General features: G+C 47.4%; 1 protein-coding gene across 5 annotated transcripts in view; it reads right to left on the bottom strand.

Annotated features, from left to right (window-relative positions):
- The window catches only part of lrch4 (leucine-rich repeats and calponin homology (CH) domain containing 4), a 44,794-nt gene extending 27,839 nt beyond the window's left edge, over positions 1-16,955 (bottom strand). For all 5 annotated transcript variants that reach the window (XM_056442177.1, XM_056442173.1, XM_056442174.1 and 2 more), the window contains exon 1: positions 16,622-16,955. In XM_056442177.1, the coding sequence (XP_056298152.1) occupies positions 16,622-16,793 (172 nt within the window). In that variant the 5' untranslated portion in view covers positions 16,794-16,955. The remainder of the gene's footprint in view (positions 1-16,621) is intronic.
- Between the last annotated feature and the right edge of the window lie 347 nt (positions 16,956-17,302).

Here is a 17,302-nt window from a genome sequence, read left to right as displayed (position 1 = left end):
AGATCACTGATGTGGTGTTGCAACACAGCAGAGCAGCAGTCTGTTGGTGCTGTTGTTGTTGTTGTGTTGTTGTCGCTCTGAGTTCAAAGACCAGTCAATCAGCTCCACCTATATGGTCCCGCTTACACTTTATGATGAATTACCTAAATGTGTTTTGCACAACTCAGCCTCTACTAAATAGTAAGTGTCATCACCACACACACAGTATATATGCATATATATAAAACATTAAACAATATATATATATATTTATTAAATATATTATATAAATATGACAAATTATCTAAATATATAATTTTTCTAAAAGAAAGAAAGATATATATATATATATATATATAAATATATCATTTCTGTCATATACATTAAATTCTGTTATGTTTTTTTCTGATCTGAGGTTTCAGGACAGAAGATGTCGTATGTGAACAGATTTTGAAGCCCATCCACAATAAGTGTAATTGATCAGAATAAAACCGACAGGTTGACATCCCCGACTCAGGCGCCACACCTTGGTCGTCAGGAAGAACAAGCTTGAGCTTGCTTATCAAAGCAAACACCTCGATGACACCAGGCGCCCCACTGATGAAGACCATGCAATACAGGAAGAAGCAAGTGGATGACCCTTATGATTGGACAGTTTAAAAAGCAGGACCCTGGAACCGAGTCCTCTGCAGGTAGACGTGGCTCCTCTTGTTCAACCTTACGTGTGCAACCTTTCCATACTGAGAAACAAACCGACGGTGCATTACCGTGGCTGAGAGAGCAGCTCGTACAGGATTTCAAAGGATCAGTCAGCGGAGCGAGCGGGATCGGCACCGTGTCTAATTACAGGTCGGGGGGGAGGAGGAGCCACTCACGCCACCGCTGACCCACTGACCTCTACGCCTACACACTAAGTAGGACTTTAGCAAAGTCTCTCAACACTCGAGGAAAACCCCGTTGGACAATTGTGCGTCAAAGACAAAGGAAATACAACGACAGCGCTCTCATGTTCCAGAGGGTGTTGCATAAGCTTCCCTCACTTCTACACACCGACACGTCAGGCTTCAGTCTCACTTCCTTCTGCAACCAGACGACACAATTGCGTACGTATTCTTCCAGCGGGACCTCGTGTGGCCCGACTGGTCAGCACAATAACACAGATCTTATTTTCTAAAAGGAAGCGTCACAAACTGCACAGAACCGCTGTGAGACGATTAAACGCACTCATCCGTTTGCAAACCTTCAGACTTTCCTTTGTGTTCGTGTCACAAGACTGAGACGTCGGCGCCATCAGGAGCTGACGTCTTCCTGTCTTCTTGTCTCTGGAGGCCAATGCAGACGTTTAACTGATCAACCCCTGGTTGCCATGGTGTCGTGTGTGATTGGGTGTGGTTCAGGGCATCAACAGACGCACACATTGCATCACTGAGACGCATCGCGGTGCTCATCGAGACACGCTAATGACCTGTGCTCACACATTGTGTCGTTGGCAAACACACTTCATGTCTGAATCCACCAGACATAATAATGAGTTTGCTTATGGAATGACCCCATAGGGCTTTATGGGTCTGAGTCGAGTCATTTAATATCTGCTCATACCAAACCAGGGTTCTTTAAAGAACCATTTCCTTAAATAGTTCTTCCAATAAACCCTATAAAAGTGTCTCAAAGAACCTTTAAAATGGTTCTTTAAGGCTCCATTTCTGGTTCCACAAAGAACCTTCAATCCAACCTTTAAAGAACCATTTCATTATATAGTTCTTCAAAGAACCTGTAAAGGTGCCTCAAATGAAAAAATTGTTCTTCACTAGGTGAATGTTTTACAACCATTTAAGAACCTTTATTGTTCTGTGTGTCAAATAATGCAGGAGAAGATATGCAGCGACTGAAATATCATGAGATTAGAGTGTATCTGCCAGAGAGAAGAAGAGGCGTCACTCTGATGAAGATGCTGGGACTACAGAAGCACTCAGTCGGCATGTGGCTGCAGAGAGAACCACAACAGACTCGTTGTTTTCACTCGTGTCTGAAAGTGGAGGTCGACTCCAGCTGAAGATGAGAAGCTGCAACCTGAAGGTCGGTACGCTGCTCTTTGCTGATAAAAGAACGAAAGAGGGCAGACAGGAGGTACCTGAACCTAACATATTGTGAGCATTGCAAGCCTAGAAGAAAGGTATAGGGCTGTTGTGCCGAGCTGTGAAATATGGAGGGATGTTCCCGTGTGTCTCCTTTTCCCCCCCTTTTGTTTTCCTGCTTACTCAAGAAATGCCATGAGAAACCAGAGGGTATCAGGTTCCTGAACGCCTCACCTGCTTCAGGGACTGACTTCTAAGGAAGCATTACGAAAGCATTAACTGCCTGGCAGTATTTTTCCATGAGAGACAAAGGGTAAAAAGAGAAAAGAGGAACACAGCGTGGATGGTTTATGTTACCTGTGAGCAGCTGATGGAGATCTGAGCAGAAAGACAATAGGAAAGAGAACCCAGCACTGAGGATGGGGCAAATGCAGAGAACAATTACCCCACGGGGATAGATCAAAGTGGACATTTCTTTTCTCCCTCTACCCTGGCATGCAAAGCAGAGGAGGAAAAGGGACAAGAAGACAACCTCTCTGAACACCCCAAACCACTTCACGCTCGGAGCCACAGCGTGTTCGCACTCGCAGAGTGGAGCACTCTGATTTAAAGACGATTGGAAATGTCCTGATTCGAGAGTAGACATGAGACTCCTGTCCCGGTCTGGAGAAGAGGGGAGGGGTCCAGAGGGGAGGGGTGGGGGGTGAATGAGTAACGAGCAGATTATACCAGCAGGAGGGCCGTGGACAATGGAGCAGCCAAAAACACAAAGGGGCCGACCGAGAGGAGGATGACAATGAAACCCCCGAGAGGAGTGACTCAACAAAAAGAAGAGCTCTTCTTGTGGCTCTACTCCACGAGGCTGCAGGGGCTGCTGGGAAAAGACCCGTCTCTGCAACGCCACGGAGCACCGAGTCACAAGGAGAGCCAAGGGTGGCCCTCAACATGTTATGCAATAATAGGCAACCTTAAAACACAGATTCCATACCAAGCTGATACGGACTCAGAGCTGGACCGCGTATTACATTCAGTTCAATGTTATATATTTTTTATATTTTCTACCAAGTTGGATCGAATTGCCCGATACCTAAATCCCAAGTACCGGGATGGAATCTTACTTGACGTGTCAAGGTTGTTTCCCACCAGCGACCCAAAGTTATCCATTCAAGCATTCATATGTGGGTGGAAAGAAGCTCATACACGTCTCATTCCAATACACTTTACACCACCTGTTCTGGTAGGACACCCAGTTTATGGTGGCTAACATCAGTTAATCTGAGACAAATATTGTGCCACTTGGTTCATTTCTTTGGTCTCCTGTGTATTCACCTGTAGGAGCGATGCAACGATACAAAACGGGTTTGGAAAGCAGCGTCTTTCCCGTACCGGCCCCACCTTAACATTGGTCTTAAAAGCTTGAGAAGGATTTGAGCAATGCGGTGGGATGTTTGGCTTTATTTCAGTGTTGCCAATGACAACACCACTCTGCGTGTGCTGCAAGACAGGATGTGGCGGTGCTAGTTACAGCGAGAGAGAGAAGCTCTGTTGGTGTGTGTGTGTGTGTAGAGAACAAGGGATGGAGATGTAGCTCCTGCTAGATTCGATGAGAGAGTTTACTGTATTATCATTTGCAGATTGTCCCAATCCCATCAAAGGACGTATTGGGTGAAATACAAGACACAACATGTGAAGAGGCTGGTTGTTCAGCTCAGCCGGCCAAGTCGCTGACTTTTCAAAATGCTTGAGGTCCAGCGATCACGTTTGTTAAAACGTTCATGGCACAACTCTTTCTGAGTGAAGATGTCTTCAGGACACATTCCTCAACAGCTGATGGTGGAGGGAGAGGCTGGAGCGCAAACTCCTCCCACGGAGTCAAAGGTGAGAAACAGGCAAACACATTCAGCAGATGGTACATGTGAACAAGTCGTCATGGCAACGGCTGTGCATGCTCAGTAGTGTCAAATCCAGTTACAGCAAAACAATTATATATATATATTTATTTTTTATTAAGAAATGTATGTACTCTTCAGTATTCCAGGGAGTAAATAAGTCCATGCAGACAGACTCTTCCACCCCTCCGAGGCCTCGCTCTCTCCGGCCATCTGGACACCAAACACTGAGGGACTTAATGGAACTGCTGGGTTACATAAAACCGGCGGGGCCTTTCATTATTCACTAGGCCGTCCACTCCACACCATGGGATTATTTACACACACACACTCTCTCTCAGTGTTACATTGTGTTGGGACAAACAGAGCCGGGAGGAATGGGACTCGAGCCCATTAACTAACGGCTGCCTGCCGAGCCTGCAGCACACAGTAGCTACGCCAGAGAGAAGGAGATAAAGGAGGTGGAGCCTCTTCCATCCAACCAGGTCCTGGTTTCAGACCCAGCTCGGGACCTTCGCTGTGGGTCAGCTGTCCCTCTGACCTCGCTATCATCTTGTCCGTCTATGAACCGTCAAAAGTTTAAACAGGAATGTGCTGCTCGACACACTCCAGAGGGCAGTGGTTCAACCTTTTTTCAGTGATGTACCCCCTGGGAAATATTTCTTCAGCACCCCCGAACCAGCCATTTTTGGTTAAATACACAGCAGAGTGCCATCAGTTTCGGATTTAATACAGAATATATACAATTCTGTTTATTAACTTACACTTATATTCTATTTTGAAATGATTTTTTTAACGGACGGTCATTTTAAATACGTTTTACAAATCTCCCGTACCCCCTGGAGTGCCTTGACGTAGCCCCAGAGGTACACGTACCTCTATTTGAGGACCACTGCACTAGAGCACCAAATGTGTATTGATCCGCTGCTGAGAATAGTCCCAATGAACGCATTATGTTGTCCGGTTTGTGTAATGGGACGACGGCCCATTAGCCATCCGACCACATGCAGCTTTAATGGTACCAACAGCTCCAGATGTACCGATGTGGGCCGGGCCGGGCATGTGGTTCCCCTGCTGGTAGCAGAGCTAGAGAACACGCTTGTATCACAACACATGTAAACATGGTTCAATGAATTCTGGATGTTTATTCTTCCCAGGTTTTATTAGCAGGCCCCGCCCCTCTGGGGAATGGAGATGAGCAAACAATGACTCCCAGTGCCCGATCAATCTGACAGATTACAGTTTATTGCTTTCTAGGGTGATGTTCAACGACCGTATTGCTTTAAGAAACATGAGGATGAAATTATCGTTCATTTCATATTTCAGAGCAAAAACATAAATCACTTTGTTTCACGTTCTCCGGCTCTCCTTTTTTGTTGGGTTGAAAACCAAAGAGTTGATAAAAAAGCAGAATTGTCATTATTTTTGCTAACTTTCAATTTATTTTATATAGCTCGATGCAAATTTGCCTCACAGGGCTTTACAGTAGAGATTTACCGATCAGGTTTTTGGTGCCAATCACCGATCACTGAACTCAGTATCTGCCGATCACCAATAATACCGATCACCGATCACTGAAATCAGTACCTCCCGATCCGATAATACCGATCACGGTGTCGATTGAAGCATTCTATTTATTGTGTAGCATTATTGCCTAGGACTATGAGGAAATACATATATAAAGCAACTCAAACATTAAAGAAATACTTTAAAATAGTTTGATTGCTATTGTAGGGGATTTCAGATATGTATGGAACACATCTGCATCATTCATTTCCTGGAACTCTTGGGGAAATCTTTATACAGGACTTTTCTTAACATACAAAAGTCTGACTTATTTTTATAAACTCTTCCTTGGTACAGTAAAAATGTTTTAATGTTAGCATAATTTAAGCTAAATCTCAGAAACGATCTATAAAGATACAAAATCAGTTCATTGTTTACTTTGATATGTTAGTGTATGATTTGTCGACATCTTATTTTGAAAAACGGATGTTGTTTCACGTGGTTCTTTCCGCTAACTTTGCAAAACCGGATGTTGTCACTTAAATCCTTCCGCTAACTTTATCAAAACCCTCGCGCGCTCCCGATCGAATGTGTTTACCGTGAGCATCTCTAGGGGCTCAGACATGTGAGAGTCGGCTGAGTTGACCGCAGTGATTCAACTCGGGGGACGGGGCCGCCGCTCGGTGGTGAGGATCCCCTCGTGGACCTCTCACTCTGCGGCCCTCGCCGGGCGCATCGTCTCCGTTGCGATGCGCGGCGATTGAAACGTCTGATAGTTCTCGCAGATGTTACGTCAACTGATCGGCCGTTTTGATCGGCCGTTTTGAGAACGCTGATCAAAACCGATAATGGGAATATCGGCCGATATGGATCGGCGCCGATTAGATCGGTGCATCCCTACTTTACAGTCTTGTACACATACGACATCCCTGACCTTTGACCTCACATCGGATCAAGAAAAACTACCAAAAAATTGAAAAAACCCTTTCAGAGGGAAAAAGGGGAAGAAAGCTTCAGGAGAGCAACATCCCTCCGATTCGGACCGACCGATACGAAGTTGAGATAATCTCGTCGTACGGCGCCAATGAATGCTGCTCACATCCAGAAGCCCGACAACATTCTAGCCTCGCCACCTCATGGCTCGCTATGGCAACCGTGGCGCTTCTGGCCCACGCCGACTCCTCCACACACACCCAGACTCCAGACCATTTAAGGCCAAGCGCCGCGCGCTGGCAGCCCGGCTCTCGGCCGTCTCTCTTGTTACCTCCCGTGGGACCGAGGAGGGGTTCCCCCTCCCCACCAGCTGCTGTGGGAGAGAAAGAGCCTCCAGACAGAGGGGAACTCAACATACTGTCAATTAAAAGCGGATTGCAGCCTCATTTATAGGGACCGGTCCCTGTTGCAACAAAGCATGAAGACGTCCACGCTACACAACGGGGGGGGGGGGGGGGGGGTTAGTATAAAAATACAAGCCATGGCATTCAGTAGCTGATGCCAACGACTTCTTGTGTATGCATCGGGTCATGAAGGATTCTTACGTTTTCCGCATGGATATCTTCTATTCTATTTTCTGTGACATTTATGAACTGGATAGAATTGGAAGGGAGCAATCTGTGAGACAAGTGTGGGGCAATCAGAGAGTACGGGGAGACGGAGGCAGACGAAGCAGAAGTGAGGGCTGAGCGAGCAGGCAGCCCACATCCGCAGCACAGAGGAAATAACACAGAGGAAATAACACACACACACACACACACACTCCTTTGAATGACACAGAACATCTGTGTCATTCAAGTGAAAGAACAAGTGTGCACACACACAAAACCAGGGCTGGTTCAACCCAACCATTAACTGACAGAACAGTGGAGGTGTGTAGTCTCCAGCAGCCTAACCAGACCAGGCCATTGGTTTAGGGTGGGTGGGCAGGGGGGGGGGGGGGTACAACAGTGTCTTCAGGTTTTACTGTGAATCAATAAAAAACGGTCTGAATTGTAATTCTGTGTGTGGAATGTGGATGCGGTGAAGATGCCTTTCCCTTGACACAGGAAGTCGCTCACTAACTTGTCTCCAACATTGAAGAGCAGGAAGCAGGGAGGCGAGTCTGCAGGCCTTCATATCACACAGCGGAGCGGCACAGTGGTCACACAGCGAATGTCTCAGAACGAGGCGCGGTCAGCACATCGCTCCGGCAGCAGAAAGATCGTAATAATGACGACCAACACAAAGTCAGTGGGGCAGTACTCTCCTGCATATGAAGGCCGTGGTCTTGGTCGGTGGCAACGAGCTCTCCCTCACAAAGAGATGCACAGCTGCTCCCTTCAGATCAACACGTTACCGCCGTCAGGCTAATCTTTCAGGATTGCTGCTCCACGCTTTTACCACCGTGCGAGCAGATCTGCCCCATCAGCAGAAACACGCTCGCTCCTCCAATGAGCAGCGACCACTATTTAAATAGCAATAAAGGACGACACCGAGGGGTTTAAATCATGTTACACACAAACTATGAAGTCTGATCAAGAGACGCAAAACCCCGGCTTGTGCATATGCAGCAGTTGACTCGTCGGACACGCCCTGAACACACTTTGTGTTCCTGATGGCATGCCAACATGCGTTTACACGCCGATGCTCAGCAGGTAGAATAATGTCGACTATGTTCACAATCTTCTTTCCTTCCTTCCTCTCCATCTTTCCTGTCTGGAGCGGTGGTCGCCAACCTTCTTAAGACCCCTGACCGCCGCCTTGGAGACAGGCAGGTTCTACCTATTGAGGAGGAGAAACAGTTCATGGAGGTTCTGGATTCTCCTTTTCAATCACTTCCTCTGTTTGCTAGATGCTAGATGCTAGCGGTTAGCTGGGTTGTTAAATGACCATAAAGACAGGCAGCTAGCTTGGATGCTAATGAGCACTAAACACTACGTACAGATGCGGCTGATGGGAATGTCATTTGCTGAGCAGATATTTTGGTGATAAACCAAATAATTGGAATTGAAACTTTTCCCTGAAAGCTCAGAAGAGGATCGAGTGATGATAATTCATCCTGAAGTCGACTGGCTGACTCACCAACTCCTCAGTCCCAGGACACGAGCATGGGTCAGACGTCCCAAAAGGGCACATGACAAACTCCCATGGCAACAGGAAGAGATCATGTCTGCCATCCCCGTTACTCAGGAGAGACACACAGTTGACTTGAGGCCAATTTAAGTGTGGACACATCATCAAATGGAGACTCAATAAACACAATCCTTCAACCAAACCGTGATTAATTGAATTTGAAAGTCACAAAGATGGATGGAGGGAAATAGCTCTGAGGGCACAGGCCTATCTCTTGGTTCTGCTCTCAGAGTTATCAAAGCTCTATTGTGCACCATGTTTTCCGTTTGTTTGCACCAGAACAGTCTCAGCCGATACAGAGCAGCACATTTGCCATGAGACTTTTCCTCATGCGTAGCAGCTGAGCTCAGCTGTTGGCCTTCACGGGGAAAGCTGCATCTCCACAGACTACACACAGACTCTTTCTAGGGAACTGTGCCTGAAGAGCAGCAGGAACTTATTGAGGGTTTTAGTGTTCTTCAAACAGTCTGAATGAGGGAGCCGAGCTGCCGTCATGGCCTCAGGACTGCTCCACCTAAACAATACAAACCGTGTGCAAAATGAGTCCGATCTTTGGTACATCTTGGGTTCTTTGGTGGATGGCATTGTCAGAGTGAGTGTGTGTGTGTGTGTGTGTGCGCGTGTGTTCTGTTCCTAACAAATAAGCTCTTGTCTCGCCAGAGCTGGAGGTCACTTTATTAACTTTGTGGCCGTGCAACAACATTGTTCATGTTGTTGGTCCCGAGCGTCCTTTATTAAAAAGGAAGAGCTCAATATGTAGTTTATTCCCAAGATGGATGTGCCGATCACAATCAGAGTGCTTTAATATTGAGTATCTAGACCCTTTATTTTCTCTGGGCCTAAATTTTAATTTAAACAAACTATTTTAATCCATGGAGAGGAGAAGCAGTGTGGAGCAGGGCTAGACAACATTCGGCATCATTTCTTTACAGCTTGTTTTTGTTTTAAGACTTTCTACGTGACAAATCATGAACTAAAGACTGCTCGCGGCTTTCTTTCCTACATTATTTGATGCGCTGTACAGTTTTACTCAAAGCATCTTTACAGCGGACGCAGAAAAGAAACAGAGAAACAGAGCTGGGAAAAGAAAAGAGACTGAAGCAACCGTGGAAGGAATGAATAAAAAAGGGAGAAAGTGAGAGGTTCAAACTCCACCCACTTCCAATTAACACACACCTGACCAATCACGGCTGACGTGGGCGTGGCTGTCAGATTGTTTTGGAACTGGAGGACTCCGCCGCTCCCCTAATTCTGCTGTTGGACAGCTGGGTTCAGATGCTATTAGATTATCTGACAACACTTCTTTGAAGCACACCGAGACCTCGGCAAATGCTCCCGCGCATGGCGAGCAGCGCTCGAGGATCCTCCCCAATCCACAGCCGCAAAAGCCATTAACGCTCTCATTAATCATTTCCACTGCAGGCTCGTCGTTTTCCACTTAAGAACAAAGCGCAGAAAAACTGGAGGCACCCAAACAAAGACAAAGAATGTCAAATATTCAACTGCAGGCCATTTGCAGTTGAATAGATTTTTACAGATTTTGGCCAATCGATTAGTTATATTAGATAATGTAAGAGGCAATTAGATGTTCAAGTCATACGTCAAGCAAAAAGGCCAAACCTGTGCCGTTTCCAGCTCCTTAAAAACATTTTATGATCGGAAACTGAATGCAATTCAGTTTATTTTATAGAGCCAAATTTCACAAATTACAAATTTGCCTCAGAGGGCTTTACAATCTGTCCACAGACATCTGACCTCACATCAGATCAGGAACAACTCCCAATCGAATAGAATTTTTAACATGCGATATCCAAATTGACGAAAAAGAAAAAACTGTGGATCGTTTTCTGAAAGCTTTATTTTTAATATCTCGAAAGAGCCTGAACACCAAACCGCCGTGAATGCCTCGTACCGGCCAACGTCCGTCATTCAACATTACTGAACCGTATTTTAATAGTGTCACATTGTCAATGCACAGTCTGAAGCTGCCCAATGACATCACAAGCCCTGTGTGTTCACTTGCGAGTCCACAAGGTACACACACACACACACAATAGCTGGGCTTTGTTCTCCTCAACCGCTCAGAGCTACCGGGAAACACTCTGGGGGAGGCCAGCCAAGTTGCCTTCTGGGTGTGTGTGTGTGTGTGTGTGTGTGTGTGTGTGAACCTTTGACCTTCCTGAGGGAAGCTGCTCCAGTGGGGAAGAAGGGGGCTGATGTTATCATAACGCTGCTGGGCCTCCACAGCCTCATCTTATCCCAGTTCAACCATCACATGTCTGTCTGTAAGATCCTGTCCACTATGACTCACTCAGCGGACAAATTTGTTTCTGATTTATTTATTTTTTATCCTAATTATTGACTTGTTTGACCAAATTGTGGACATCTGAAGTGAACTTCCAATGTACTGACCTTGATTGTTGTGGCTGCTCTCAGACTCATTATATCCCATGAGTCCATGTCTGTGATAGGTTCAGGTGAGTCCATGTCTGTGATAGGTCCAGGTGAGTCCATGTCTGTGATAGGTTCAGGTGAGTCCATGTCTGTGATAGGTCCAGGTGAGTCCATGTCTGTGATAGGTCCAGGTGAGTCCATGTCTGTGATAGGTCCAGGTGAGTCCATGTCTGTGATAGGTCCAGGTGAGTCCATGTCTGTGATAGGTCCAGGTGAGTCCATGTCTGTGATAGGTTCAGGTGAGTCCATGTCTGTGATAGGTTCAGGTGAGTCCATGTCTGTGATAGGTCCAGGTGAGTCCATGTCTGTGATAGGTTCAGGTGAGTCCATGTCTGTGATAGGTTCAGGTGAGTCCATGTCTGTGATAGGTTCAGGTGAGTCCATGTCTGTGATAGGTTCAGGTGAGTCCATGTCTGTGATAGGTCCAGGTGAGTCCATGTCTGTGATAGGTTCAGGTGAGTCCATGTCTGTGATAGGTTCAGGTGAGTCCATGTCTGTGATAGGTCCAGGTGAGTCCATGTCTGTGATAGGTCCAGGTGAGTCCATGTCTGTGATAGGTTCAGGTGAGTCAAGATTCAAGATTCAAGATTCAAGATGTTTTATTTGTCACATACACACACAGGGTGTGCAGTGAAATGAAAGTGGCAATGCTCAGCAGGAATGTGCAAGGGCAACAAGTACACACTATTTACAATAAAAAACAACACAATATTTACAGTAAGTGTGTGTGTGTGTGTGTGCCTAAAAGGGGCAGTTGTGTGGGTCTATGTGGGGGTCCTGGTGAGGTCGGAGTTCACAGTCCTGATGGCCTGAGGAAAGAAACTCTGTCTCAGTCTCTCTGTTCTTGCAGCGTGACTACGGTGAACCTATCACATGTCTGTGATAGGTTCAGGTGAGTCCATGTCTGTGATAGGTCCAGGTGAGTCCATGTCTGTGATAGGTTCAGGTGAGTCCATGTCTGTGATAGGTTCAGGTGAGTCCATGTCTGTGATAGGTCCAGGTGAGTCCATGTCTGTGATAGGTCCAGGTGAGTCCATGTCTGTGATAGGTCCAGGTGAGTCCATGTCTGTGATAGGTTCAGGTGAGTCCATGTCTGTGATAGGTCCAGGTGAGTCCATGTCTGTGATAGGTCCAGGTGAGTCCATGTCTGTGATAGGTTCAGGTGAGTCCATGTCTGTGATAGGTTCAGGTGAGTCCATGTCTGTGATAGGTTGCTTCAGCTCATGCACATGGATGATGATGGACACAGTGACCATGTTTACATGCATTCGAATAACTGGCTTAGTCGGACTGAAATCGAATTATCCGTTTCATGTAAACACCTTTGTTCGACTATGTGCGGTCCGACTACGATCCGATCAACACCCTGGATAACTCGATCCGATCCGGTTGATAATTCGACTATCGCGGCATGTAACGGTGAATTGGATTAGGAACTGGACTTTGCGTCTTTGCGCATGCTTGAGATCCCGCCGCCCTCCTCCCTCCCTCCCTCCCCCCCCCCTCCCTCCCATGTCGTGACCCAGAAGTCGAAAGAGACGATAATGTCACTATTAACATCATGCAAGAATAGTAGAGGGATGTAGCTTCGCCTTGCTCTCTGTTCGCCATCTTTCTCGAAATGTTGATGTTGTTGGTTGTTGGTGGTGAAGAGGTCAAGCGGAAATGGCTGTATCACCACGAGTTGAAATGAAAACAGCGCCGCCTATCGTATCGGATATGACATGCTTTCAAAGGCCAATGATTCTAATCACTCACTGCCATGTATATTGAGATAACAGCTGATCCCCCAAAAGATAGCAGAGTCCGACTAAAGCAAGATTCGAATTATACCATCATGTAAACACACTGAGTGTCACCATTATGTGACAACCCGTTTCCCTCCAACGAGCTCAGACCGGCTGCCTGTGGAGCACCGACTACCTGAGGCAACACGAACAGGGGGAAGCCCTCAGGAGGACATGGAGCAGCCATGGAGAGGTGAACAGCCACAGGACATTGAAACGCCTTTTGATGTCATGCTGTTGCTTAGGGTAACAATTACTTTATAGCAATACTATAACATCCTGATGAGAAGTGAAAAGGGGTCTTCTACTATGATGTGAACATAACTGATCACATGAGCAGGACATCCTGTTTACACTTCCCGTTTCCATGGACATGTGACACACGAGGTCGCGACCACACGGACCCATGAGGATGCAACGGCCACATTGTGAGGAGCAGATGTGTTCACCGCGTCAGGCAGGAGCTTTGTGTGATACGAGAGGAAACTGAATGTCTTTGTGCTGGACAGATCAGACACAGCGACACATTTGAACAAGTCATGGTGGGCCTTTGGGAACCCCAACGGACAATTTCTCCACCATTTTATAAAAACCAAACGATTCATAATTCGATCAAGAAATGAATCGAAGGACGAATCAATATTTAGAATAAGGGTGCAACGATTGTGAAACCGAGACTGAGGGCGCAACATCGTTTTATATTCATAGACATGAGACGCAGGTTGTCGAGATCTGAACTGAACGAGAGGAACGAAATGAGGACACCAAACTTCTTCTTCTGTCAGGATTTCTCCTGGGTCAAAATGGGTCTTCGGTGCTCCCAAAAAAATGTCTCTCACTGACTAGCAACTAAACACTAAGAAGGACACTATGTCATGACTAAATCTCAAACTGAAGCTCGTAATGCAGACAGGTTGCGTGTCCAGCTGGTATGAGGTCTGTAGAACGGGCAGGTTTCTAGAGAAGCTTAGAGCGCCTCACGACTCATTCCCATAAAGACAGCGTAGGTGCTGCAGAAACAGGTATTCAAGACTTAAAGGTCTACAATTGTGGCACAGCCCTAGAATTAGAGCAGAGTGAATAACGGATGAGTCACGATGAGGCGGGGTGAGTGTCGGCCACTGCCGGCTCCAACTTTCAGGAGGTGAAGCCAAGGCTGCGCGAGACGATGAACTCATTCATTTGGACATTTCTTGACATCCCTTTGGTTCATATTCTACTTCAGAATACAATATCCAGTGAAAGGCTTGGGCCAATCGTAGCTGGTTCTTGTTGACGGCCTTCCTATTACATTATTTTGATAGTCAATTAGACAAAATAAAATAAAACCCACCGAAATTCCCAAAGCTAACTGAAATCTATTCTTTCTTGATGTTGCCGGCCTCCACTCAGCAGTTAATGATGCGCGGCGTATCAGACACTAGTGCGTTATGACGACTGCAATATGTGATGGAGTTAGGCTGGAGCAGCAAAACTAAAACAACTTTCATGGGTCGAGACCCAAAGTTCATAATGCAGAACAAACATGCATCAGATTATTCACAAAGCCTTAAACTCCACGTCGCCAGTTTCTGACGCAGGTTTCCCGATGACATCACAATGACATCATCCAGGTTATTTTGTAAGACAAAGCTCCTCCAGAGCCAGTAAACAGCCGTCATCACCGGCTGAGTGACACGCTGTACGATGTCGGCAGCCGTCGCCGCCTTTCAACCTCACTTTGAGAACATCAGCTGATCTTTCATCGACTTGCCCAGCTGCATCATGAGTTTATCACGGAGTCAGACACAGCTATGGGATGCATCACCTCCATCGTCATTAGGGTTGGGTTGCTCAGCGGCAGGTGCCCGTGTGTGTGCCTGTGTTTATGTGTGTTCAAGGCCTCCTCATCCCACAGGGCCGTTATGAGCAGATGGTCATCACTCCCAGAGCACAGAGAGCAGGAGCAGAGGCTCTCACGGTGGAGCAACGAGGCCGAGGCGCTTCCCTTTAAGCCACACCTTTGTACGGCGGCCTGCTCGGCTCAGGATGGAGTGACAGGAAGCTGCTGCTGAAAGGTTGCCGTGTTGTTACCCTGACACAGAACAACACGAGGAGACCCCCAAACAGGCCAGAACCGAGTGACTCCAGCTCTCAAGTGAGGAACTTTGTTGTGGCTTTACTTTCATCCTTTTGAAGTTCACTTCAAGAAAAACACCTCAAGCTTCTTTTTTTTAATTCAAGCTGTTAATTCTTTAACGAGAGCAGTAAACAGCCCGTAAAAAGAAGTCTGCTGCGCACATGCTAACGGACACACTTTGGGGTAAAACAAGACTAACGGAACTGGCAACCATGTCAGAGTGGGACTGGTTTAAGAAAAGGCTGATGGGGGCACCCACGTGACGAGATACGAGGGGGCTCGTGACGGTTAGAAAGAAGTCGTAAGGCATCATTTACAGTTGTGACAGTCATCGGGACCAGGCTAAAGAGTCATCGGGACCAGGCTAAAGGGTCATCGGGACCAGGCTAAAGGGTCATCGGGACCAGGCAAAAGAGTCATCGGGACCAGGCTAAAGGGTCATCGGGACCAGGCTAAAGAGTCATCGGGACCAGGCTAAAGAGTCATCGGGACCAGGCTAAAGGGTCATCGGGACCAGGCTAAAGAGTCATCGGGACCAGGCTAAAGAGTCATTGGGACCAGGCTAAAGAGTCATCGGGACCAGGCTAAAGAGTCATCGGGACCAGGCTAAAGAGTCATCGGGACCAGGCTAAAGAGTCATCGGGACCAGGATAAAGAGTCATCGGGACCAGGCTAAAGGGTCATCGGGACCAGGCTAAAGAGTCATCGGGACCAGGCTAAAGAGTCATTGGGAACAGGCTAAAAAGTCATTGGGAACAGGCTAAAGAGTCATCGGGACCAGGCTAAAGAGTCATTGGGACCAGGCTAAAGAGTCATCGGGACCAGGCTAAAGAGTCATCGGGACCAGGCTAAAGAGTCATCGGGACCAGGCTAAAGAGTCATTGGGACCAGGATAAAGAGTCATCGGGACCAGGCTAAAGGGTCATCGGGACCAGGCTAAAGAGTCATCGGGACCAGGCTAAAGAGTCATCGGGACCAGGCTAAAGGGTCATCGGGACCAGGCTAAAGTGTCATTGGGACCAGGCTAAAGGGTCATCGGGACCAGGCTAAAGGGTCATCGGGACCAGGCTAAAGAGTCATCGGGACCAGGCTAAAGAGTCATTGGGACCAGGCTAAAGAGTCATCGGGACCAGGCTAAAGGGTCATCGGGACCAGGCTAAAGAGTCATCGGGACCAGGCTAAAGGGTCATCGGGACCAGGCTAAAGAGTCATCGGGACCAGGCTAAAGGGTCATCGGGACCAGGCTAAAGAGTCATCGGGACCAGGCTAAAGGGTCATAGGGACCAGGCTAAAGAGTCATCGGGACCAGGCTAAAGGGTCATTGGGACCAGGCTAAAGAGTCATCGGGACCAGGCTAAAGAGTCATCGGGACCAGGCTAAAGAGTCATCGGGACCAGGCTAAAGGGTCATAGGGACCAGGCTAAAGAGTCATTGGGACCAGGCTAAAGGGTCATCGGGACCAGGCTAAAGAGTCATCGGGACCAGGCTAAAGGGTCATCGGGACCAGGCTAAAGTGCGGAGCGACTTGGGGGGGAAGTCTCGTGAAACGTGTCGCGCGGAGCGAGGGCGCGCGCCCCCGTTAGAAGAAAGAAGCAGGTGGCGAGAAAACAAAAGGCGGTGCTCGTGGAACAGCTAGCTCGCGCTCGCGCTGCTTTTAGAAGTTAAAGGGAAAAAAAGAGTGGAGGGGGGGAAAAGCAAACAGACCTGCGTGTGTAATGTCGGACAAGTCGTAGTTCTTGGCGCTGCGGGGGAACTCCTTCAGCTTTCGGTTGGACAAGTTGAGAGCCCCGCTCGCGGCAGCCTCCTCGAGCGCCTTGTCCACGCTCCGGCTGACCGCGACGGTGGCAGGCAGCTGGGCTCCATCCCCAGCAGCCATCCCCTCTTTTACTTTGTTGAGGGCGTCCGCTCCGCTCTCATGCCCCGCAGAGTGGTGTGACCTCCGCACCTGCGCGCGCCTCTCGTCAAACTTCTGTTCAAAAGTACAAAAGTATAAATCCGAGAGAAGTCCGTCGCCGTTGTGATGGTGTCGCTCGCACAACGGGAGGGTTCAAGCTGTCAATCTTTCAGGAAGTTACGTCAAGCTGGCACATTTACGGGAACACTGCGGCTGTCCTTCAAAATAAAAGCGCAACACTTCAGAAGAACGTCACAGCTTTGACCACACTACTCAGAAACATCGACTACAGCTATGTACATAATAGGTAGAGCAGATGGAACATATGTTTTAGCTGTTACAGAGTACAGCTGAATTCATCATATTCCCAATACTTAAAATCACGTTTGACTTACTTTTTATTGTGGTTATTTTTGGTGGTTATTTTTGTTGTGTCAGTGTTTGCCTTTTGTTGATCTGAACATACTTAACCTCTTAAAACCTCTATAGCA

This window comes from Pseudoliparis swirei, chromosome 21, assembly GCF_029220125.1.
Source record: "Pseudoliparis swirei isolate HS2019 ecotype Mariana Trench chromosome 21, NWPU_hadal_v1, whole genome shotgun sequence".
Lineage (NCBI taxonomy): Eukaryota > Metazoa > Chordata > Actinopteri > Perciformes > Liparidae > Pseudoliparis > Pseudoliparis swirei.
The sequence above is the reverse complement of the archived record's forward strand: the minus strand, read 5'-3'. Positions and strand labels throughout refer to the sequence as shown.